The sequence below is a fragment of the Carassius carassius genome, chromosome 29 (genome assembly GCF_963082965.1).
Source record: "Carassius carassius chromosome 29, fCarCar2.1, whole genome shotgun sequence".
Lineage (NCBI taxonomy): Eukaryota > Metazoa > Chordata > Actinopteri > Cypriniformes > Cyprinidae > Carassius > Carassius carassius.
This window is the reverse complement of record NC_081783.1, coordinates 22531936-22557396: the sequence shown is the minus strand read 5'-3', so window position 1 is coordinate 22557396 and position 25461 is coordinate 22531936. Positions and strand designations below refer to the sequence as shown.

Here is a 25461-nt window from a genome sequence, read left to right as displayed (position 1 = left end):
GATGGTCTGATAATGTAATGCCTTCATGACGTCAAACAGCCTGTATGTTACATTTATCATCTCCTGTAACAGCTGTTGCATGCTGTCACTAAACACAGAGAATATTTGAACTCGTCTCTCCTGTGATCCTCCTGTAAATAGTTTTGAAATGGACGAGAGGAGCAGAGGGTTTAAGAGCCACTCATGTTTTTTGCAGAAGCACATGAAATCCTCAGGAACAATTGAGTTGTATTGTCTTTTTGAAGCAGGAAACAGCATAAACAGTCATTTACGAACAGACATTGTACGTTAAATTGGCTGAAATTGTAGTTTTTTTGCTCTTGTTTTTTCATGTTCATGGTCATTTCTTTTGAAATATTACTTTGTCTTTTATTTTGATCTGTTCTTGTGTTCTTGTCTGTGTTCATTGATTGTCTCCTGGTGTTTCTAGTTTAACTCATTAGTTTTGTGATAAATACCCCTTGTGTTTCTCTAGATTATTATCGATGTTTCCTACAGCAGGTTTAGTAAGGCATGCATGTCAGGTTTATTGTTATGTCATGGGTTTCGGTTTCTTGTTAATGTACTTTCTGTTTGTTATTAATCTGCACGTTTCACAAAATCTGCACTTGAGTTTCGACATGAAGCCAGTGTTCACAGATTGACATCAGTCCAGTGGGAGACAAACATGTTGGCATTCTTGAGAAAAACATTTAAAACCTGTCAGCAACATCCAGTTTAGTTTTACTTTTCTTTTTGTTTTCATTTTGAAAAGTCTATTATCTTTGCTGTTTACTTCACGTTACGCTATGGAGACTTTATTATTATTATTATTATTATTATTTGATTCCTCAGTGTTTGCAAAACATTCTGTAATTTATCAGTCAGTATATGTAATACTGTATACTGTAATACAGCACTTGGTTTGTTTTTGTTAATAAACATTATGTGAGCTAGTTTGTCATTGTGACCTTTTTAATTAAGAGTAACAATTAATCCATCTTTTGTTTTAGTCTTAAAAAGTTAAAGGTATAGATATAAGCAAAACAGACAGTTATCTTTTCTTGAAAAACGTGACACCAAGATCGCGAATCTGAAAGTGAAAGCGCACGAAACCCGGGTGAAAATGCAGAAAACAAGGAACTCCCATTCACAAAATTGAAATCACAAATAAGGATTAAGGAAAGAACGCGCTGAATGTTGAACACTTTCGTTACCATATAACTATAAACTATAATAAAAGATCATCAGCATGCATTGATAAATCCCATATTGTAGAAAAAAATTAAATAAAAATGACGACTGAGCAACTGAGAAAGTTAGTCGCAAAAGAGCGACCAGTGGAAGAATGAATCTGGAGCTCATAAATCCCTAAAATTAGAGTTCAGAAATCAGCAAAGTATCAGTTTATAAATGTGTTTTATATTTTAGATGAGTGAAATAAACTTGTTACGGAGGTGACTAATTAAACTAATTGTATGTTTATATTAAATGAATAACACTAATCCATAATGGGCCTTAAAATATTCCGCACTCAAACACGTGCACAAAGTTTGGCACAAAGAACAGGCAAAATTAGACTAATGATTATTAATGTGTTGGGGAAAAAAAGAGACATTTTAATTATTTATTAATAAACTAGTGTTTTCTGAGTTCTTGTCGGTTGCAATGATGAAATTCTCAGTGGTGACTCTCATCTCTGCAGTACTGGGCCTTTAGAGAGAAATGCAACTTTCATACAGATTACATAATTAGGGAGTATCTGATTTTCTTTTGAATTGGTTCATTTAAAAGTAAGTATTTCAAGCTTCCTATGGCTATATTTCTCATGTCTGTGAGGCAACCATACATGAGTGTTGGTTCTTTTTTGTGAAACACTCCAGTGAGACAGAGATGGCTGAAAGCATATCCTGTTTGTTTTTATTATTTTACAAAAGCACAAAGTTTTGTTGTTATTATGAGTTTACAGAAATAAAATAAATATCTAACTGATTTTAAGTTGTTTCACAGGAAGAGTGATCGTGCTGGCACCAATGTGTGACGTCACAGATTTGCACTAAGACAAATGTTTTATGGAGATTTAAAAATAAGAAGCAGGTGATTTTTTATCATTATAGGGTGGTTGAGGACACACACTGCCAACACATTTATGTTAAAACAACATGTAAAAGTGAATTCTGCATAATTGTTACCCTAATATCTAATAATAATGGAGGAAAACATCTCTTGAACACCAATCACAAAACCTATCTCACATGAATCCTGACGGATGCTTTCCGGTGTTTATGTAGCTTCAAGTGCGTCTCAGAATAGAGGATGAATGATGGAGGGATGAAGTACAATCCCACAAGTCCTCCAGCGTGAGTAATACTGCATGAGTTTCTGTCTTCCGGAGTATGTTATGGATAAACTCTCTCCGGCTTTTCCAGTCCCGCAGGAGTCTGCAGGGAAGCAGACGGGCCATGTTAAAACTAAACGAACACATTGATTTATTTCCTCTGTGAAGTGGGACCGGGCTCATGGGAATGACATGTGTCAGAAAACACACACACACACACACTCAGCGTGGAGGCACTAGAAACACGTCTCGTGCTGGTGCGGACAGGCTCCGTATCTGTGATGGGATCAGGTAGTCATTGGTACAGAAGGTGAACTCACCTCCTGTTATCACACACACCTCGTCACGCTGAGTTTGGATGTGAGAAATCGAGTGTGCCGCCTGTGCCATCAGTTCTGTGTCTGGATGCATCTCATACTTCTGCTTTCTATTTCGATTTCATGTGTTTCACTGGGCTTGGATCATTTGGATCGTAAGCCATGTTCGGACTGGATTCAGTTGATGTCAGTACATTTTTTACATGTTTTAAGGAGTAATTTATGTGCTGGTGAAAGTTACAAGATCTTTTATTTGTTCTATAAAAATTCCTTCAAAAACAACAACAGGTAAAAGCAATGAGTGAATGTTGGATTTAGTATATTTTTGCATTTATGCAGTCGCTGCAATACCTGTGTTTATTGAAAAGATGTTTGGATCTTGAATTTTATTTGCTTTATTTACAGTAGTTTTTGAACATTGTTTATTGTTCTTTACAGGACTGGTTTATGTCACTTATTTATGTTCATGTGTACTATTTTGTGCATAATTAATTAGAACAGCTAAATATATTATGTGATTGGTCAGTGATGGGAGGCACAGTGTTGCTATCAAAAACTGAAACTGAAAGTATTAAAACTGTTTTTGTTCACTCACTGAAATAAAGATGAAATAAATATATTTAAAAATAAAAAAATAATTAAAATAGATTAAAGCTACATAGAAATAGAAAAAAAAACAATAAAATGACAAAAACATATGAAATGAAAAAGGAAAATATTAAAATAAATACTAATAAAAATATGAATAAAATCTACATATTTTTAAAGGTTTATTTTTGGCATTTTTGCCAGATCATGAAAGGAAGTGAAGTGAGAGGGGGCGGGACCGTGAAAGGTCCTCGAGTCGGGATTCGAACTTGGGACGCTCTTAGCTCAACAGTGCTGTATGATAGTGTCACGTGTGGTGATACAAGAAACACGGAGAGATCCAAGTGCGGGTATGATATTTATTAAAGGGTAATCCAAAGGGGTAAACATTCCAGGCAGGGTCAAAACCAGAATATCCAAATCCAAAACATAAACAAAACATGAACACAAGGCAAGGGCACGACTAGATGACGGACACACAGAAAGACCAGGAGGGAGGAGGACCAGAGGAGGTTCAGGGGGAGTGACAGAGGGCCAGAATAACAGAATGGAACAGGGACAGACATTAACACAAAAACAAAAGGAAAAAACAACATGAAGCCCCCCAGGGCGGAGCAGAAGACCACCACACCCTTGTGGTCAAGGCCAGAGTCCTCCAGGGCGGAGGGGAAGACCACCACAACCGTGTAGTCAGGGCAAGCGCCCCCCAGGGCGGAGCAGAAGACCACCATGTCCGTGCGGTCAGAGCGGAAGCCCCCCAGGGCGGAGCAGAAGACCACCACGTCCGTGTGGTCAGAGCGGAAGCCCCCCAGGGCGGAGCAGAGGACCACCACGTCCGTGTGGTCAGAGCGGAAGCCCCCCAGGGCGGAGCAGAGGACCACCACGTCCTCGTGGTCGACGCCAGAGTCCCCCAGGGCGGAGCGGAAGACCACCACAACCGTGTAGTCAGGGCAAGCGCCCCCCCAGGGCGGAGCAGAAGACCACCATGTCCGTGTGGTCAGAGCGGAAGCCCCCCAGGGCGGAGCAGATGACCAACACGCCCCTGTGGTCGATGCCGGAGTCCAACAGGGCGGAGCAGAAGGCCACCCAGTGACTTGACCTGACTCTGAAAGGTCCACGATGACTAGCCTTGTCTCTGAAAAGTCCAAGGTACCTAGCCCTGGCTCTGGAAGGTCATCGGTGACTGGCCCTGACTCTGGATGGTCATCGGTGATTGGCCCTGACTCTGGAGGGTCAACGGTGACTAGCCCTGACTCTAGAGGGTCCACAAGCACCTGACTCGACTCTGGAAGGTCAACAGGAACTTGACTCGACTCTGGAGGGTCAACAGGAACACGACTCGATTCAAGAGGAACAACTGGAACATGACTCGATTCTGGATGATCAACAGGAGCTAGCCCTAACTCTAGAGGGTCCACAAACATCTGACTCGACTCTGGAGGGTCAACTGGAACCTGACTCGACTCTGGAAGGTCAACAGGAACTAGCCCTGACTCTAGACCGGTCTCGGGCACCGCATCGGGACCGGTCTCGGGCACCGCATCGGGAGCGGCATCGGGAGCGGCCTCGGGCACCGCATCGGGAACGGGCACCGCATCGGGAGCGGCATCGGGAGCGGCCTCGGGCACCGCATCGGCATCGGGCACCGCCTCGGGAGCGGCCTCCGGAACGGCATCGGGCACCGCCTCGGGAGCGGCCTCCGGAACGGCATCGGGCACCGCCTCGGGAGCGGCCTCCGGAACGGCATCGGGCACCGCCTCGGGAGCAGCCTCCGGAACGGCATCGGGCACCGCCTCGGGAGCGGCCTCCGGAACGGCATCGGGCACCGCCTCGGGAGCGGCCTCCGGAACGGCATCGGGCACCGCCTCGGGAGCGGCCTCCGGAACGGCATCGGGCACCGCCTCGGGAGCGGCCTCCGGAACGGCATCGGGCACCGCCTCGGGAGCAGCCTCCGGAACGGCATCGGGCACCGCCTCGGGAGCGGCCTCCGGAACGGCATCGGGCACCGCCTCGGGAGCGGCCTCCGGAACGGCATTGGGCACCGCCTCGGGAGCCGCCTCCGGAACGGCATCGGGCACCGCCTCGGCCTCCGGAACAGCATCGGGCACCACGGCATCGGGCACCGATGATTCAACACGACTTGATTCAAGAGGAACACTTGGAACATGACTCGATTCTGGATGATCAACAGGAGCTAGCCCTAACTCTAGAGGGTCAACGGTAACTAACCCTGACTCTGGAGGGTCCACAAACATCTGACTCGACTCTGGAGGGTCAACTGGAACCTGACTCGACTCTGGAAGGTCAACAGGAACTAGCCCTGACTCTAGCATCGGGTCTCGGCCTCCGGAACAGCATCGGGCACCGCCTCGGGAACGTCCTCTGGGCTTTGAGGAATGGTTGACGCCTGTCTCCTCCTCCTCCGCCCTCTATGATGGCGAGTCGGTGACACCTTGTCTGGAGACTCAGGCGTTGAGTCGGCCATCTTGTGCTGTGGCGCTGGGCTGGCGGCCATCTTGTGCTGTGGCGCTGGGCTGGCGGCCATCTTGTGCTGTGGCGCTGGGCTGGCGGCCATCTTGTGCTGAGGCGCTGGCTCAGCAGCCATGACGTTAACCGTCTTGGGAATCTCTAGGATCTTGGACAGCGTAGCGAAATAATCCAAGAATGAGTCAGCGGCCTTCTTGGGCGTTGGCCCTGAGCTGGCGGCCATTTTGCACCGTGGCGCTGGACTCGCGGCAATCATGGGCAGTGGCGCCACCGTGGCGGACGTGCGCTTCCTCTCCCCTCTCCGTCCGCCATGGTGAGACGGTGGCTCTGATCCATCCCACACGAGCCCCGGGTCGAAGGGAGGCCATGGTTGAGAGCGATGCTGAGTCTCCTCTCGACCACTCCCTCCTCGGCGACCTCCCCTGGTCCCCCGGAAAACCACCAGGCGAGTTCCCTGAAAACCGTCTCTCTCCCGCTCTGTGGCTGGGGATGAGACATAGGCAGACATACCGCTGGTTCTTACTGTCACGTGTGGTGATACAAGAAACACGGAGAGATCCAAGTGCGGGTATGATATTTACTAAAGGGTAATCCGAAGGGGTAAACAGTCCAGGCAGGGTCAAAACCAGAATATCCAAATCCAAAACATAAACAAAACATGACCACAAGGCAAGGGCACGACTAGATGACGGACATGAATTAACATCACATTAAACAAGGACTCCGTGACTAAGACTCAGACAGACCAGGTATAAATACACAAAAGGATAATGGGGAAACAGGAGACAGGTGGGGAACAATCAATTAACTAAACAAGGAGGAAGGTGACCAAATAAGGAGACAGGAAGTGATAATATGATAAACACCGTGGGAACTGAGGACACCTAGTGGGAACCCAGGGAACACAACCCAGACACTGTGACATGTCAGCACACAAGGCTATCGGTACCAATAAATACTATATTAGTATAGAAAGAAAAAACTAAAATAACACTGGACACTAATACAATAAGCATTATAAATTCAATTTACTTTCACATTTATGCAATCGACAGACGCTTTTATCCAGAATGACTGACATTTTATAAATTCTTGCTTTTCCTGAGAATCAAACCCATGACTATGGTGTTGCTAGCCCTGTGATCTATTGTTTGAACTACAGGAAAATAAAACAAAATCTAAACAAAATCACCATTGAACGAGCTGATCTTTGTAATTATGGAGGCTTGTTTGGTGTATTTATAAACAGATTAAGCGAGTTTACAGTGTGCTGATGATGTTTGTGGAGTCATGGATGATTTCCTGTCTACTCAACCGTTTTGGAGTTTCTTGTTTGTGCGTGTTCTGTAGAAACCACACACATCCATCTCACCCGCTCACATGTCTTTGTTTGACTAATTATTTTGGATTAGTGAGTGTTTATTGATTGAATTAAGTTGACAGTCACAGCGCTTTCATTCAGAAGCTAGTTTCTGTTTTCATCGTTTCAGATTTTCCATATCATTTGTCACGAACGTTAAGCAACAAAGCGTATCAAGTTATTTAGCACAAGTTTCATTTTTACTAAAAGAAAATATATATAAAAAAAGGATTTATACACTAACAAACACTTTGATTCTCTCAGAGACTGTCATGGAGATGAAGCAAACACATCTTTCTCTGAAACACACAGCTGTAATTGATCAGGAAAACTAAGTTTGCATGATTTACTTGGTTTACTTGATTATCCAGTCATCATTTGTAAGAAAAATCTGTGTTTTTAAAATATAATTATAAGGTTTTTGGTTAACTTTTAATTGTTTATCTTTCAATCATCATCATTGTATTGCATTACATTTAATGTTTTGATCGACAAATTAAGCATTTAAATACTAAGACATTATTGGAGATACAGAGTGACGAGTTATATTTGTCATTTTAGTATTTGCTAGACTGTTATGAAACCTCATTGATTTACATTGTTACATACAATCAGAATTTCATCTTCAGTTTTATGTATATAAATAACAGCCAAATTTCATTTTTGTGCTCAGCTTGGGCCTTGAAATAAAACTCTCCATATCCTCACTATTTTAGACTATATGAGCCATAAAAGCCTGATGGATCAAATACTGTATGATGCTTAACAAATAACACACTTCAGGTCTGAAGATTCAATAAACTGTTCCATTTCAATTTTGTTTTTGACTAGGCCTATTCTTTTATATGTCAGGCTTTACAAGGCAAAATCTTCTGGATTCAGTTGCACACAGCATCATATTTGAAACAATTTTTAACTTGACATGCAACACTTCTACTACAAAGTGTTGAAAAACCCAAAGAGACGCCTTACAAGAGCCAAAAGATGTCTGTTTGATTCATGTCTGCATAGACCATCAATTAAAAAAATCGCACAGATGGGTCTCGGCCCAACCTCCCAAAACCCCTGAGAACTGGCTTTATTTATCTGTCGTGTACTTGAGCAGTCAGAACGACAAACCTGCACATCGCTCATATACACAGGTCCCGCTGGTGGTGTAAAGCACGTCTCAGCACTCTCTGCTCTTGTGCTCCAGCGGGACCTGTAAACTTTACATGGGCCGTTATGTTCCCTCTGATGACGCTGTAAAGTTTGCATGTCAGATGGCGCCACTCTGAAGCTCACTGAGTCTCTGTTTTTTGATACGCTACAGCAGGAGAGAGCCATGGGCTGTGTTGTGTGCTATCAGACAACACCAGAGGAGAAATCAAGAGGAACGGAGAGAGAGACTTTGTGTTTATTTTTAGAAAATCTCATGTGTCTGAGCTGTTAACCTCTAGACCCCTCATTACTGCATTTCCCATAATCCTTGGGCTTTCAGTTTTGCCAATAAGCGAGTTTGAGGTGTTTCACCTTGATGTGAGTTAGCATGTCTGTAATACCTGAAGAAAGCCAACCGTTAGCTTTCCTGTACATCTTGTGCTTTAGCTATGCTCACAGGATTTCAGTTCCAGATGTTCAGGTATCAAGGCAATTCACAGGAAAAAATAAAAATAAAAATATGCTAATTGTAATAGTAAAATGGTAATAAAAATAATTATATTTAGTATAATTAGAGATAATATTGTAGTTTTTTATATGTTTATATATTTCTTTTGTTTTTATTTTTTTATTTTAGTTTTAAATCTAGTTTTTCAAATTAAACTAAATGAAAATGAGAAATGTTGCATTAGCAACTAGATGAAATAAAGTAATTTAAATGCTATTTTATTTCAGCTAACATTTTAATTAAAGTATTTTTTTATTGTTTTAGTGAAACTAAATATAACATTGCTGTTTCTCTTGAAGGTGAAAAACTCTTATAGGTTGAATGGCACATTCATGTAAATAATGCTATTTTTAGAAATTAAAAAGAGCAAAAAAAAAAAACAGGATTGTCTGTTTTTTTTTTTTTGCATTATTTTCGTGTTATGCCTGTTTCCATGATGGTGTTTTATGTTTGTGTGAATGACAGTGTGCATAAAAAACACTCTTACTTTTTCTACTTCAAAATTTTATATTTAATTCAATGTGCTACTACTTCTTTGCTAATAATTGTGAAATTTACTAGCAATTTTTGAGTGGAATTGTTTTTACAACAAATGTATGTATTAGTATTTAAGTCAGCTTGTGGAAATGTTATTTGTGATTAAATTTGATTCATCATTTGACTTTCTCTTTATGTTTTAGTTTTTAGGTTGCTAATCCATTTATTATAACCATTTTTGGTTGTGGACGATAAAAATGTTTAAGTATATAGTGTTTTACTTTTTATATTTCTTAATTCAGTACTGCTAAATAGACCTACTTGTTCATATTCTGTGTTAACAAAGATACAATAACGTCTAAGATTTGGCCTATATATCTGCCATTCTTTTTTATTTTATACTTTGTTATCTTAAAAGATTTAGTTTTTTGTTTTGTTTTGTTTTTTTAACGGAAATTAGTTTTGCTGTACTGCTCAGACAAATCAACATGACAAAGAATCGTGATAAAATTGTGAATTTCTAAAAAAGCCATTTTTTGCCATAGTGCCCACCCCTATTACAAAGGTAAAAAAAATATTTCATATTTTATGAATGAGTCATATTTTAGTATTTGTTATTTAATGTTTTTATTACTGTAAATTTGAGGTAAATTTGTAAAACTACAAATGTTACAGAGCTACCGTTTTCTTTACATAAATGTTATTTTTTACTGATTTTTTTGTACTTAGATGGGTTAAACAGCAAATCCTAAACCCTCTGAGCTGAAGAAGTGAGAGGAAACAATGAGAAAAGAAAGGAAAGCGCTGAGCTTCTGAGAAGAGCTGGAGTGAAGGCTTGTGATGTTTGTGATAGATTAGCATATCAAACACAGTCAAGCGTGACTCCGACTTTGACAGTATTTAGATGGATTTTCGAAGAACTAATAGAGTTAGTTAAACCACAAGCAATTAACATTCAAATGACCAAAACAGTGTTGATACAGAGAAATTAAGCATTAATTGAATTGAAAAATTGCCTCTTCAGATCGATGCGGATGATTTGAATGCAAATGCATGTTGCTTTTATATTTTTACTTGTGTTTTTTTCCCACTTCTTCATTCTGTCTGCACTCGCCCTCGAAAATAGAAATGAAAGTGTGAAGAAGTGCTTTGGTGAAATTAGGGATTTGAGTGATTTTCTCAAATGAATGATGTTGGGTTTGGTTTAAAAGAAGCAAATGCTTTCTGAATGAAGGGCAGGTTTAAAAACCACGAGATCCATCTAATAACCCATGAATCTATTAATCCATGTTAATGCTCTCATGAATGATTGATAACTAATTAAAATCTAATGTGTTTAAATTAGAACTTGTTTTTATATGAAAAGTGTCATGTCAAGTCCAGTAAATGCATTACAGCCTTGGGCATCGGAGCGAGGGGTATTCAAACACCTCCACTTTCCGTTTGAATAGGAAATGCATTAATTCAGGAAAGAAAACGGCATCAAATTAATCATTTTCATAATAACTGCAGTTAAGTAGTTATTTAACAATATTATCAATATTGTAGTATCTCGATATTATTATAATCACATGAGAAGTTGAAACGATATGTCTTCCGGGCAAGTGTAGTTTTTCAAATATATGTAAACTTCTTTTTTTAACATAAAAGGTCTTTAAAGTTGTGTTTTGGGCCATTATGCTTTGGCACAGTATCTGTCAAATGAACTTAAACCGAAAGCACAATATGGCTAATCCCTTGATCAAGTCTATTTGTGCTGCGCATTTCAAAGTGAAGTCTCTTTTCATTAAAACTGGAGGTTTCCTTCAAAATAAAAGCTCTACTGCCATTTCCATTGTAATAAAAGCTTAATAGTGCAGCATGAATTGCTGACAGCTAGCAGTTTAAAAAAAAATTTGGAAAGAAGTTCCTAAATTGTCTGTAGTGTAAATAAAAAAAAAAATTAGATTAGTATGCCTATTATTAACATATTGGCTGTTTATTAGTACTTATAAAGCACATATTCTGCATGATCATATTCTACATCCCTAATTCTAACAATAACTCATCTTAACAAAAACATTACAAACTATTAATTAACAGCAAATTGTGAGTTTATTGAGGCAAAAGTCATAGTTAATGGTTTGTTAATAGTGAGAACTTGACCTTAAAATAAAGTGTGACCGGTTTTCATACTCAATAGAAACTCAGTGGTGTTGTGTGTGTGTTCGTCCTCTAAGTTTAAGATCTTAATATTGATTTATTGTGTTTATTCCAAACATTTTATCAGCTGCTGGGACAAAAGCTGTTTGGTGAAAGACCTCAGAGCTGAAGTATTTATTAATAATGATCATGTCTTTATCTCAAAGATGTATACGTGCACCGCTGTTATTGTTTTCTTCCTCAGTTGCGCGCGGCAGCTATAATGCGTTCAGAATTACATGTCTTTTCTCATAATATCCTGTATCACTTCACACATGAAATAACCCACAGGGTGTGTGTTTTTGTATGAATAAATGTTGGTGTGTGTGTGTGTGTGTGTGTGTGTGTGTTGGTGTGTTCTTGTCCCAGCTGGACACATCATTGAAATCTCAGTAAATGTGTGGTTTTTTTTTATTTTTATTGATTGATATTTCATTAGTTTGAATCACTCATGTTTGATTCTAAGAACCAGCATTTTTGATGTATGATAAGACACATTTCAGCAGTAACACACTCATGCTAATGTTATTATATCTGTGATTTGGCTGTAATCAATGAGTTTTCATTGATCATTTGATGACTGATAACCTGATTTTAATCTCTTTCTCTTTTTCTGCTTTCTTGATAAGGAGGTTGAGGTAAGTTAAACAGTTTGACATTTTTGTATACAAAGATTTCCTCTCTTCTTTCTCTGTGTGTATTGTATGTGTACACCGTTCAAAAGTTTCAGTAAGATTCAACAAGAATGCATTCAATTGATTAAAGGGACAGTTAAAACATTTTTAATGTTACAAAAGATTTATATTTCAAATAAATGTTGTTCTTTTGAACATTCTATTCATCAAATAATCCTAAAAAAACAACAACAAAAAAACATTACATTTGAAAACATATTTAAATAGAAAACAAAACAAAAAATATTAATAATATTTCACAATTATTACAGTATTTTTCCTCAAATAAATGCAGCCTTGGTGGGCAGAAGAAGCTTCATTCAAAAACATACAAAATGTACTTAAAAAATTTGAGATGGGTTTTAAATATATATATATATATATAAAACCCATCTCAAATTTTTTAAGTACATTTTGTATGTTTATATATATATATATATATATATAGAAGAATCAAAATCTTTTTCTCTCTATATGTTAATTAAAACTATAATCTGTTCAGTGGTTGTGAGGTACTTCTGCATTTAAAATAGCATGTGGTGTGTGTGTGTGTGTGTGTGTGTGTGTTGTCAGTGGGACTTTATCTGTCAGCTTTAATGTGTTCGTCTGCTCTGTCCTGCTGCCGTCCTCACTCAACATCACACACACACACACACACACACACTTGCACGCGGCCGTCTCTGAGTGTACGGCTGACCTGTCATGCCCGCGGGCTCTAAACTGTCAACACAGAATAACATCAGAGAGCAGGAGTGGGAGCGAGAGAGTGAAGGGACGAGTGAGCAAACAGAAAGTGAAAGGAAAGCAGAGGAACAAACACGCAGCCAGAGTCAGTTAGTCTCCTGTGAACTGTGAGACGGTTTCTGACTTTTCTCAAACACACTCCAGCCGCGCTATCTGTCTGCGGGGCAAACATGAGATGGATAATCTGACAGCAGATAACCACCAGCCTGCCCGCAAAACTAATTTACCTAAACCACAGAGAGACAGAGGGGAAGATCAAATGAATCTGTGGACCCAATTCCTGTCTGTGATAGTTATTTGTGCAGCAGGTGTTATGTTGTCGTGTGTGGGTTACAGATAAACGCTCTCGCGCTCATCCGCATGCCGCTAAAACCTCTCTCACTAGCCGTTTTGAAGCCACAATTAAAAAAATGTGAAATGCATATAGAGAGAAAGAGATAGAGAGAGAATCACATTAGAGAACTGCGTCAACTTGCAACATCATCCACTAACCTGAGATATACACAATAGTGACTGACTTCATCTTCAACACTACATCTGTGGGTAGTGTTGTAAACTCACAAGCTTCTTTTTGTCAAATGATCTGATTGCAAAGTGTGTTTGTAACGGAAGTTTGTTTTCGTAATGGAATGAAAACATAAAACTGACTTGATGTACATGCAGACAAAAAGTCAGAATTGTTAGATCTAAGCTCAGAATTACAACACAGAAGTCTGTATTATGAGGTATATACATTATATGTATATATATATATATAGAGAGAGAGAGAGAGAGATATATAGAGAGAGATATATTGAGATATATTATGAGATATAAAAAGTCAGTATTTTCAGATGTAAACTCAAAATAATGGGGAAAAATTGTCAGAATTTTGAGATATAAGTTCAGAATCATAATGAAAAAGTCATATAAGAATATAAATTCAGAATTGCACGAGAAAGTCTGATTTGTGAGTTATACATTTAAATTTCAACGCAAAAAAAACTGAATTGTGTGATAGAAACTCAGAATTATGAGAAAGCAAATTGTGAGATATAACATTCACAATTACGAGAAATTATGTTTTTTTAAATATTATAAACAGACTTACAAAAAAAAATCTGAATTGTGAAAAATAAGTTCAGAATTATAATGAAAAAAGTCAGAATTGTGGATTTCATGAAAAAAAGAAAGAAAAAGTTTGAGTTACCTTTTTTATTTTGATGCAGATGTTTCAATATTTTCATATCCATTGCAATGACATTCATGCCTTTAGTGTTGAAATGTTTTTGGAGATTGTATACTCAGACAGTATCTTGTGTTTGAAGGACACTGAATGTTGAAGTAGCAGGAGCAATAACATGCTCAGAATGTAAATGACTGTGCAACTTGAAGTGCATTAGTGTTTTGATTCAGTCAGCACACTCAAATCTACTTCAGATGTAATGCTTATATTAAAAGCCATGTTTTTCTTATTTTAAAAATAATGAGATTTTCTCAGAAACTTTAGCATGTACCATGTGTGCGTTTTATGACTAGACTTTCAAAACATATATTCCTAGTTAAGATGTGCAATAGTTTCCTATATTTAGTTTATAATAATTATGTTGCTGAGTGTGTTTTTGTTCTGGTAACTTTGGATAGAAATTAAAATATTTTTCATTAACTTTTTTTATGTTTGTCACCTTAAACTGATTTCCAGGTGTGTTTTACTTTTATAAGGACAGTTTTTCCCAACCATATTAGATATATCCATCATCTTTTATGTCAGATTCAAACAATTCAGTTTGAATAATAAGACTTTCAAATGAAATCCGTATCAACAAAATCCAGAAGTGCAGAAGTGACACAGAAGCAGGATCTAAATTAGCACTGATATTGCAATTACAATTGCATGGATAATCCTATTAAATTAAAGTTTTATAAATAATATTTTGAATATTAAAATACGAAATGTTCCTTCAAAATTAATTGATACTCTGAATATGAAACTAAAACCAACAGCAGGTGGCGGTGAGAAAGATTTAATGAGCTAGACAAAACAATAACATTTAGAAACTATATCATATTAAATGTATCATATCGATATTTCTATAAAAAATGATTAAACAATGCTTTTGTGTGTGTGTGTGTGATATATAAAATGGCAAAACAAATAATGTGATATTTTAGATAATGCATCTTGCGCACCAATGATTCCCGAAGCTGAATATTCATTACTGTAAACACATTTCTGCTTGTTTTTACAAGATCTTTTAATCTTAACTTGTATTGAACCCAAAGCGTTCATTCAAAGACAACTCGCAAAGGTCATCATTTGCACAGAGAGAAGTTTTTCCACAGAGAGAAGACGTTCGGTTTATGAGAGTTTGCGGGCTGGAGAAGGTCTGCTGGCTTCTGCTTCATCACGCAGATTTGCAGACTCAGATTTTGTCATTCTGACGGTAAAATGAGTTTCACCTTTCCCTCAGTTCCCCTTTGATTTGGAGCCATGAGCCCACAGACACATTGGCCTAGTTTTGCTAAGACCACCGTAAACTTTGAGCAGAATTATAGCCTGGCTTTCGCTCACGGCCTGAGAGCTGTAGCTTATAGATGTTTACACTGGAATGATAGAGGTCTTCTGTAGCTTACCAACAGATGTAACTTATTCTCGCACAAGTTATTGTTTTTAATTACATTCTTAATTTAAATTAACCACATATTTTACACTAAAACATCAGTCTGCTCGAAGCTAAAGAGCCCCTAATGAGAGTTTGATGTCAAAGATTTGTTTATCCAGCCCGTAGCGGCTCCACTTTGGGACAGGACTGTGTTAGTAATCGGATTTGAAAAGCCCTTATAATGCAGCCGCCGTCGCTAATGTTGTGTGAGATCCACCTGAAAGTCTGTCGCTGAGATGATAATCAGATCTCTCTCGCTCGCTGTCATTATTCCACTTTCATAAAACTTGAGCCGGAACAATTGCAAACCACATCAATCTTAATACTACTATCAATTTAGTATTTAATATTTGTAAATGATGTATAATTGTCCATGAAGGCTAGAATTGAAAAACTCCTTATATTCAGGTGTGCAGAATTATTAGGCATGTTTTCTTTTACTGATAAAATGAGCCTAAAATGAGGTTTAACTCAGACTGAAAAGAAAAAAAATACTGCTTCTAAAACTCACTGAAAAAAAATATGATCAGAATATCAATGTGTCTAATAATTATGCACGCGGCGTATACTTTTTGATAAGAGTTATCAGTCAAGTGTTATTTATTATATTGTTGTTTATTATTTTATTTTATTTTGTGTATTGTGAAATTTTTGCATTTAGTGTTAACCAAATGCATGCATCTTTTTAATGGGTGGAATAAATAAGTTTTGATTTTATGAAATGATGTATGGTGATGTATGGCTTAGATCTGTTGTATTCCCAAATGTTTAAGAGAGACGAGAAGAAAAATGGTTTGTTTGCATTATCACAGTGCAGCACATAGAGAGGCAGGGTAAATCAAATATGCTTGGAATACGGATAAAGGCTGCTGTAACGCATTTAATTTAGCATTTTTATGTTGTACCTTTACGACTACTTTCCAGGTAAAGTAATTTTGTCTAGTAATAGTGTTAAGAAGTTGTTTGAGAAGTAGTTTTTGGAAGCAACATTGCATACACCAAAATAATCAAATTATTATTATTAGCATTAGCATTATTATTATTGTTTTGTTTAACTGGATAGCTCACTTAGAAAATTTAAATTCTGTCATTTTTATTCACACTCAGTTTGAGAATTTGGCAACACTTCAGAATAGGTAACACCTATTAGTTGCTTATTAGCATGTATATTACTATAATATTAGCCATGTATTAGTGCTAATTAAGAACATTTTAATGCCTTATTCTACTTGACCTTATTCTACATCCCTAATCTTACCCAATACCTAAACCGAACAACTACCTTACTAACTATTAATAAGCAGCAAATTAAAAATTTTTTGAGAGAAATGTCATAGTTAATAGTTAACAAGTGTTACCTATTCTAAAGTGTTACCGAGAATTTTTTTCCCTCCATACTGTGGAAGTAAATGGCTACCATCGACTGTTTGATTACCAAAACTTTTGTGTTCAAGTCTGAATCAACTTACACCCACATGATCACTTTAACTTTTGTAGCTACAGTAATTTCACTGTTTAGTAGTAGTTTGAGAATCAGTTTTTCCCAAGTAAATTTTCAGACACCAAAATATTAATTTTTTATAATTTTTTTTTTGTATTGCTTGAGATATAAGAAAAAGTTGATTATAATTATTATTTTTTTTTTTTTACTTTTTTACTTTTGCAACTTCGTGAATATACTTTAAAACTCCTGTTTCTGGTCAAGAAAATGCAATGTTTAGTAGTATATATACATATTTTTAAGCAATATTGCCAACCCCAAAATAATCAAATAGATCTGGGTGAACATTTAACCACAAAAAACTGAAAAGTAGTAGACACCACTGACTGGTCCACATCTAAAAATATAGTGTGTAAAAAAAGAGACCTGCGATAGAAGGAGAATCAGACTTGAGTTTGGCTCAATTATTGAAATGAATACCTCCGCAGACAGTCCATTTACTACACAGCTTTCATTAAAAACATCAGCAAACAGTCTGTCTGTACACTTATATCAGTGTCAGACCAGAAGTCATCATCTCTGTCTTTTTTCACATTTTGCTTCAATCATAAAGCTATTTTCTTCTTTCTGAAGGTCGTGACGGTAGCATTGAAGCTTGTCTGTCTGAGGATTTTAAATGTGTTCCATTGTGTGTTTCTATAGGACGATTACTTCAGAACCTGGAACCCCAACAAAGCACAAGACCAAGGTAAGAAGATTCAGCAAAAGCGTGTGTTTCTTGTTCACAAACATTTTCTCTGTGGCTTTTATCCTGCTGACCCTATAGTCTCGCCTCTATCTTGCTCTCCTAACCATCCTACATGCTGTATCTCTAACCAGATTAATCATAAAAACTCCAATCAAGTGCTGGAATCTTCATTTCAGTGTATCGATCCTCCTCTCTGCTCCAGACATGAATCAATACAGCAAGCCAGAAACACACACATATAGCTAAATGAAGACATATCATAGACTTCTATTGTTTTTATGGAAAGATAATTACAATTATCTTTTACAATTATCTTCAACCCAAATCCTAAGTCAAAAAGTATGTATTTAATTCATGAACGGTTTTATGATTGAGGGCTTTAGATTTAGTCCACTTCTTGAGACTAGAGAGCAAATTATAGCAAACACACATCCAGCATTCATTAAAAAGGATGTAAATCTAACACATTCTCAATAATCAGGGAAATAACAAAACTCAAATGAGCAGAATTAATTTTAGTGGTCAGATTCTGTTTTGTTTCTGTTGGTGTACATGTGGTAATAATTCATTGTGCACAATCACAATGTTTTTACCTCATTTCAGAGTATTTGGTCAAGCCTGTCCTAGTGAAAAATAAATATACCTAAATGTATTTGAATTACATTTATTTTATACTAAGTATACTACAAATACATTTTCATATTTATGTACTCAATAAAATGCTGTGCATGTCACGATCGGTGTTACAGCGAACACAGGAGAGAGAACCAAGTGCAGGTATGTGACTTTATTAAAGGGCAAATCCAAAGGGTTAAACAGTCCAGGCAGGGTCAAAACCGGTAAATCCAAACATAACATAAACAAGAAGGCAAGGCAAGGCAAGGCAAGGCAAGGCAAGGCAAGGCAAGGCAAGGCAAGGCAAGGCAAGGCAAGGCAAGGCAAGGCAAGGCAAGGCAAGGCAAGGCAAGGCAAGGCAAGGCAAGGCATTGACGGACATGAATTAACATTTAACATTAAACAAGGACTCCGTGATTAAGACTCAGACAGACCAGGTATAAATACACAAAAGGATGATGGGGAAACAGGAGACAGGTGGGGAACAATCAATTAACTAAACAAGGAGGAAGGTGACCAAATAAGGAGACAGGAAGTGATAAATGATAAACACTGTGGGAACTGAGGACACCTAGTGGAAACCCAGGGACACAACCCAGACACTGTGACAGTGCAATTGTACCTGTATTATACTAAACTGCTATACTTAAGATCTGCAGACGTAGTGCTGAAGTCCAGTTAAAGATATACTGAAGTATATTTGATTGTGTTAAAGTGGAACTTTTGCAAGTGTACTTCAGGCACACTATAAATATTTAGCTTTTAAAGACCGATATTATTCAAAAGATCACATAATCAACATCAAAAGTGACATTAAAACACATTTTAGACTTAATATTTAGAAATTTGCAATGTGAACAAGTAGTATTCCAAATAAAATTTAATTATAACTTTTATATCACTAAGGGCCAGTTTTACTAAACAGGGCAAATTAGCGTGAGAGCGCAATTCCAAAACAGCACAGATGGCCATGGAAATTTAAAGTGTTCTTTCTAAATAAATTAATACATGTGGAAAAATCCTCTCCCTTCTACCACGTCCTCTCTGTTTCCTGCAGTGCCTTCTCCTAGCAAAAAAATTGCATCCATTTCAGGGTGCAAAATAGTTTACTACATGCTTTTATGGGCGTTAAATAATAGCTCAAATGCTAGTCATTTGATGAGCGTAAATGGTAGTAAAACGCGTTGTGTGATTCATTTAAATTAGCTCCTCCTATAAATGTTGCGTCAGAAAGGCAAACTCCTAGAAATGCATATTCAAAAGGCAGAGGTGTAAAGAGTACAAAAATATTCTACTCAAGTAAAAGTACCATTACATTAATTAAATTTTACTTAAGTACAAGTAAAAGTACCAGTCTAAAAATCTACTCAAGTAAAAGTAAAAAGTAGCTCATTTAAAATGTACTCAGAGTAAAAATTACTTAGTTACATTTTAACAGTGGGAGGGAGTCAAAAATGTGACAGGCCAAGGGTGTCAAACTCAGTTCCTGGAGGGCCACAGTCCTGCACAGTTTAGATTTAACCCTAATTAAACACACCTGATCCAGCTAATCTAATCATTTAGGTTTATTTAAAAACTACATGATATGTGTGCTGGAGCAGGGTTAGAACTAAACTCTGCAGGGCTACGGCCCTCCAGGAACTGAGTTTGACACCCCTGGGATAGGTTAATTAATCTCAAACTAGTTGTTTTTAATTAAAGGAATCAGTTATTTAGAATAATAAAATATTTGGGCTGTTACCAGGCAAATCAGTATCAACAAACTCATCTTTTAATGCAGAAGATTCATTGGAAGTGGCATTTAGATGTATTACACTGTTTAGTGCAGGACAAGAATGCATTTAACCTGCAGTTACAAATGCATGAATAATGTTTTGATATACAAGACATAAAATGTTGAATACTCATTTGAAATGATAAGAAATTAATTATTTAAAAAAATCAAAAGATACTTTAAATGTGAAATTAAAATGGCCAGTATACTTTCCACCTCTGTCAAAAGGTCAGGTGCAAAAATGACTGTCAACGCCTTTTCCGCACTAATTAGTCACTGTGCATCTTTAGTAAAACCTGACAGTACTATTTTAACACAAAAAGGTGTTTTGTGCTGATGCAAGCTGTTAGTAAAAATGTCCATAAGACTCAAGTTATCTTTAAGTATATTTATTAATAGATTTGAACTATACTTAGGATGAAATAAATGTATTTTAAATATATGACTTTTTACTAGGGTCATGTTGGAATGACTCATTAAAGGGGTTATATGACGTTGCTAAAATAACATTATTTTGTGTATTTGGTGTAATGCAATGTGTTTATGCGGTTTAAGTTTAAAAAAACACATTATTTTCCACATTCTGTACATTATTGTTGCTCCTCTATGCCCCACCTTTCTGAAACCCACTGATTTTTTATAAAGCTCATGGTGCTGAAAAGCGAGGTGTGCTCTGATTAGCGTGATTAGCTGAATATATTTTTTATAAAAATATTGTGAATATCGAATATTTCGAATTCAAGCATACTTTCCCAAACGTTTTCCCAAAAAAAGGGAATGTTATTGCGGACTGCTCTATACTCCTCTACTACATGAACTCTCGTGAGTGCTGTTGCCAGATATCAAGAGTTTCAGCTTCACTGTTTCACAGATACATTTTCTTTCTGGTGTTTTGCTTATTTTAAGCAATCTGGCAACCATTCGCACGCAAACACTCTCTCCTCATTGCGGAAGCGCCACAAACAAGCTGGAGTTAGCGATCTGAATGAAAATGTCATTCAGCCGGTCTGTGTTGTGTCATGAGATCTCGATTGTATTGTTAACGATTGTCACTGTTGTGTTAATAGAGAAACATAGGCTATGGCAATGTGGAATTACTAATAGGAATTAAACTTTTATAATATTTTTCTTTTGTTTTACCAGTTTTCATGATATAGACAGAGGGAGTGTATAAGTATTTGGTAGTATATATATATATATATATATATATATATATATATATATATGTGTGTGTGTGTGTGTGTGTGTGTGTGTGTGTGTGTATATACACACATATATATACACACACACATATATATATATATATATATATATATATATATATATATATATATATATATATATATTAATACCAAAGACTTATACACTCCCTCTGTATATATCAAATGACTAGCATAATATATATATTTAAATGCAAATGAAAACATATAGAGAAATATATCAAATATCGTAACAAATTTGACAATATTGAGATTTTTTTTTTCATATATCGCCAACCAAAAAACAATAAAACCCATTACAAACGAGGCATTTGTTGCATCCAGTGGGGACATAATTACTGATTATAATGACTTATACTGTCTTTTTACGTGTTGCATTGGGTTGTGTTGCGTTTCGCACTGTGTAAACATAAAACCATGTCTGCATTTGTGATCAGAGAAATGACAAACAACAAGAGCTACTCTACACTGCTCAAAACTCGGGTTTGAATCATCAGTGACAAATTCTTTAAATATGAAAATGTTCTGACAGGCTGTGAGTCAGAAGCGCCAGACTGTCCTTGCAAAGGTGTCCGCCATAAAAAGCGCTGCATACATCTGAATATTTGGGTTGAACTGTTCTGGAACTGTGTTGTAAATACAACTTAACCACTGATTTCTAATTGTGTCCTCTTTTGGAAGACCAAACAAAGTATTTTCGCTTTCACAACAAAACACACAGCGTATCCATGACACGGCAACGGCGGCAATATTGAGAATACACAATATTAATGTTTCATCTCATGAGTCACATTTATGTCTGCTTCAGAGCTAATATCACTAAACAATCTGCTGTCTCAATACAACAACAGTGCTGCCAACTTCAGTTCCAGTCTCTTCAATTTACTAAATATCTACTGTATCTATTTTTATACAATTATTCAAATGTATTTGTGGGCATTTATTTGAGCAAAAATACAGTAAAACTGTAATACTAGGAAATAGAACATACAGTGCCCTCAATAAATATTGGAACAGTAAAGACAAAATCATAAAAGCTGTGACAATTTACCCTGAAATACATGTCTGTAAAATCACCAACAACCTCCAGAAAGCTGGGGTGATGTTCTGTCAATCTACAATCTGCAGGAGAATTTGACACAGAATAACAGAAGCTACACAGCAAGATGAACACCTCTGATCAGCACCAAACATAGAAAGGCAAGATTCTTCACAAATGTGAGCCAGTAGAGTTTTGGAGTTGATGGACCGATGAGACAAAGATTAACCTTTATCTAAGTGATTGGAAAGCAAAAGTGGAGAAAAAAGGGAACTGCAAATCATCCTAAGCATACAACCTCATCTGTAAAGCTTGGTGGAGGTGGTGTCATGGCATGGGCATGCATGGCTGTCTCTAGAACAGGACCTCTTCATTTTAATGATGACTTAATGTATGGTGACAGTAGCAGAATGACATCGGAAGGGTACAAAATCATCTTGCCTACCAATATTCAAGAAAATGCCACCAAACTCAATAGAAATATTGGATCAGGACAATGACCCAAAACACCCTGCAAGTTCAGTCAAGACTTTATTAGGGCAAAGAAATGTAAAGTCTTAGATTGCCCAAATCAATCTCCAGATTTAAATCTGATTGAACATTAATTTCACCAGCTGAAGAGGAGACTAAAGACAGAAACTACGCAAAACAAGCAACAGTTAGAAATGGCTGCATTAAAGGCTGCATAATAGCATTTCAAAGCATAAGATCAAGAGTCTGGTGATGTCTATGGGTTTCAGACTCCCTGCTCGGATTGCTGCAAGGGATCTGCTAGGGACTAAATATTAGCTTTTAATCTTTTATATCTCCCTTAAATTCAACTGCTCCAATACTTATGCTCACATCAAATAGTGGGACGAACTCTAAAAGTGCTGTCCTTTTTATTTGGTAAAACATGTATGTGTTGAAAGTCCTAATAATAAAATGTGACATTCTGTAGTTTTGTTGCATATTCATCTTTTAATCGTATTTGCAAATGTCTTGACTCCACAGCAGAGAAAGCTATTTTGTCTTTACTGTTTCAATACTTATTGAGGGCACTGTATATGTGAATATAGTTTAAAATGAAATATATTCCTGTGATGCAAAGCTTAATTTTCAGCAGAAATCATTCTTATATGCTGGTCAGTGTTATATTAGTATCACTGATTAGTATCATGCACTTTCTTCATGGATGGAATCAATAAGTTTTGACTTTATGAATTAGGGTATGCTGATGGATGGCTTAGATCTTAGATCTTAGATGTGATTTTACATAATCTGAAAGCTGAATAAATAAGCTTTCCACTTATTGTTAGTTAGGATAGGAAAATATAGAGCGAAGACACAAAATCTGTTATTTGAGGGTGCAAAAATTTGTATTGAGGAAAATTGCCTTTAAAGCCAGTATAATGGTATTATAGTTTCAGTTTTCAGATTTAGAAATTTTAGCACTTCAGTGTAAACTAAATGAAAATGAGAAATGTCTTGGCAACTAACTGAAATATATATTTCATAAAATATAATATAATATAATATAATATAATATAATATAATATAATATAATATAATATAATATAATATAATATAATATAATATAATATAATATAATATAATATAAAATATATAATATATATTTATTTATTTATTTATTAGGGCTGGGCAAGTCATCTGCCAAATGAATAAATGTTAAGCTGTAGAAAAAGAGAAACTGGTCCGAAGTAAAAAAAAAAAAATAAAAAAAAAATCTCAGAAAACCCTATTGAAGAGAAGAAATCCTTCACAGATGCTTGTGCTAAAATCGTAATGGAGGGTCAGTTTCTGAAATGCTTTGATATTAATATGACATCCGCTCTGCTGAGTACTTCTGCTAACGATTATGATGAACCACCATGAATAACCAATCAAGCTCTATTGTTTTTATAGAAACACCAATAGAGACCAGCAGACAGATGCATGCATGACCACACCATATGGAGACTGAGAGAATGAGCGTGTGTGTGTATGTACCATCTGCACTAGTTTGGTTCTGTGTGAATGACTCCTTTAAGAAAAGCTACAAAGCATGATTTCTGTAACTAATCCTGCCGTTCCACTCTTCTGATCAGCTCACCTCACTGATCTCTGTAAATAGCATCGCTCTGAAACCTATTGAGCTGATTCGCTCTACTCACTATAGAACACCAGCTTAAGCACCCTAATAAATGACTGATAGCCACACATGCACTTAGACATACCACTTACACAACCATGAAAAGGAAGAATCTCAAAGTAGCGATAGAAATTGTGAATTTGCCATGAAAGTGCTGATTGCATTTTCAACTAAAACCAACTATAACTTTTTATTACTTTAAATTGAGAACTTTTATTACTTTAAATATGAAGTAAAATATGAAGTATTTGGCTTTAATAATATATATTATTTTATTTCAGCTAACATCCTTTTTTTAAGTTTAAGTACGACTAAAAATAAATAAACTATTTGGCTCAAATAAACTAATAAACTAATACTTGGCTTTTGAAATATTTAAAAACATCTTTATTGTCCCTTTTATTAATTAATCATTGCTGAATAATTTTTTTTTATGTATATAAATGACTGAAAATAAATAAACTAATTGTATTGTACTGTATTGTAAAAATAAAAAATATAATTTATAAAAAAAGACAAAAGCACACAGAATACTAAATATTTAACTAAAATTAAAGTGAAACAGAAAATGTAAAAACAAAATCTAATTACAAATATTATATTATTATATCACTACAATTATACTGTAATTGTATTTTTGTACTGTAAAATTAGCTGTACCAGCCAAAAAAAAAAAGATAAATAAAATAAAATACACATAATTAAAAATAAAATAATAAAAATAAATAAATATATTTTTTAAACGTTCTATGCAGCTTTTTCCAGATTTATTTTAAAATTAATATTATATTTATTTTTTATACGTTGGTGCCAGACGGGCCGGTCTGAGTATTTCATAATCTGCTCAGTTACTGGGATTTTCATGCACAACCATTTCTAGGGTTTACAAAGAATGGTGTGAAAATGGAAAAACATCCAGTATGCGGCAGTCCTGTGGGCGAAAATGCCTTGTTGATGCTAGAGGTCAGAGGAGAATGGGCTGATTGATTCAAGCTGATAGAAGAACAACTTTGACTGAAATAACCACTCGTTACAACCGAGGTATGCAGCAAAGCATT

At 36.5% G+C, this 25461-nt stretch overlaps 1 protein-coding gene across 1 annotated transcript in view; it reads left to right on the top strand.

The window, feature by feature from the left end:
• The window catches only part of LOC132109907 (testican-1-like), a 242044-nt gene that overhangs the window by 128759 nt on the left and 87824 nt on the right, over positions 1-25461 (top strand). Inside the window, exon 3 of the mRNA XM_059516359.1 lies at positions 17579-17624. Within this exon, the coding sequence (XP_059372342.1) occupies positions 17579-17624 (46 nt within the window). The remainder of the gene's footprint in view (positions 1-17578; positions 17625-25461) is intronic.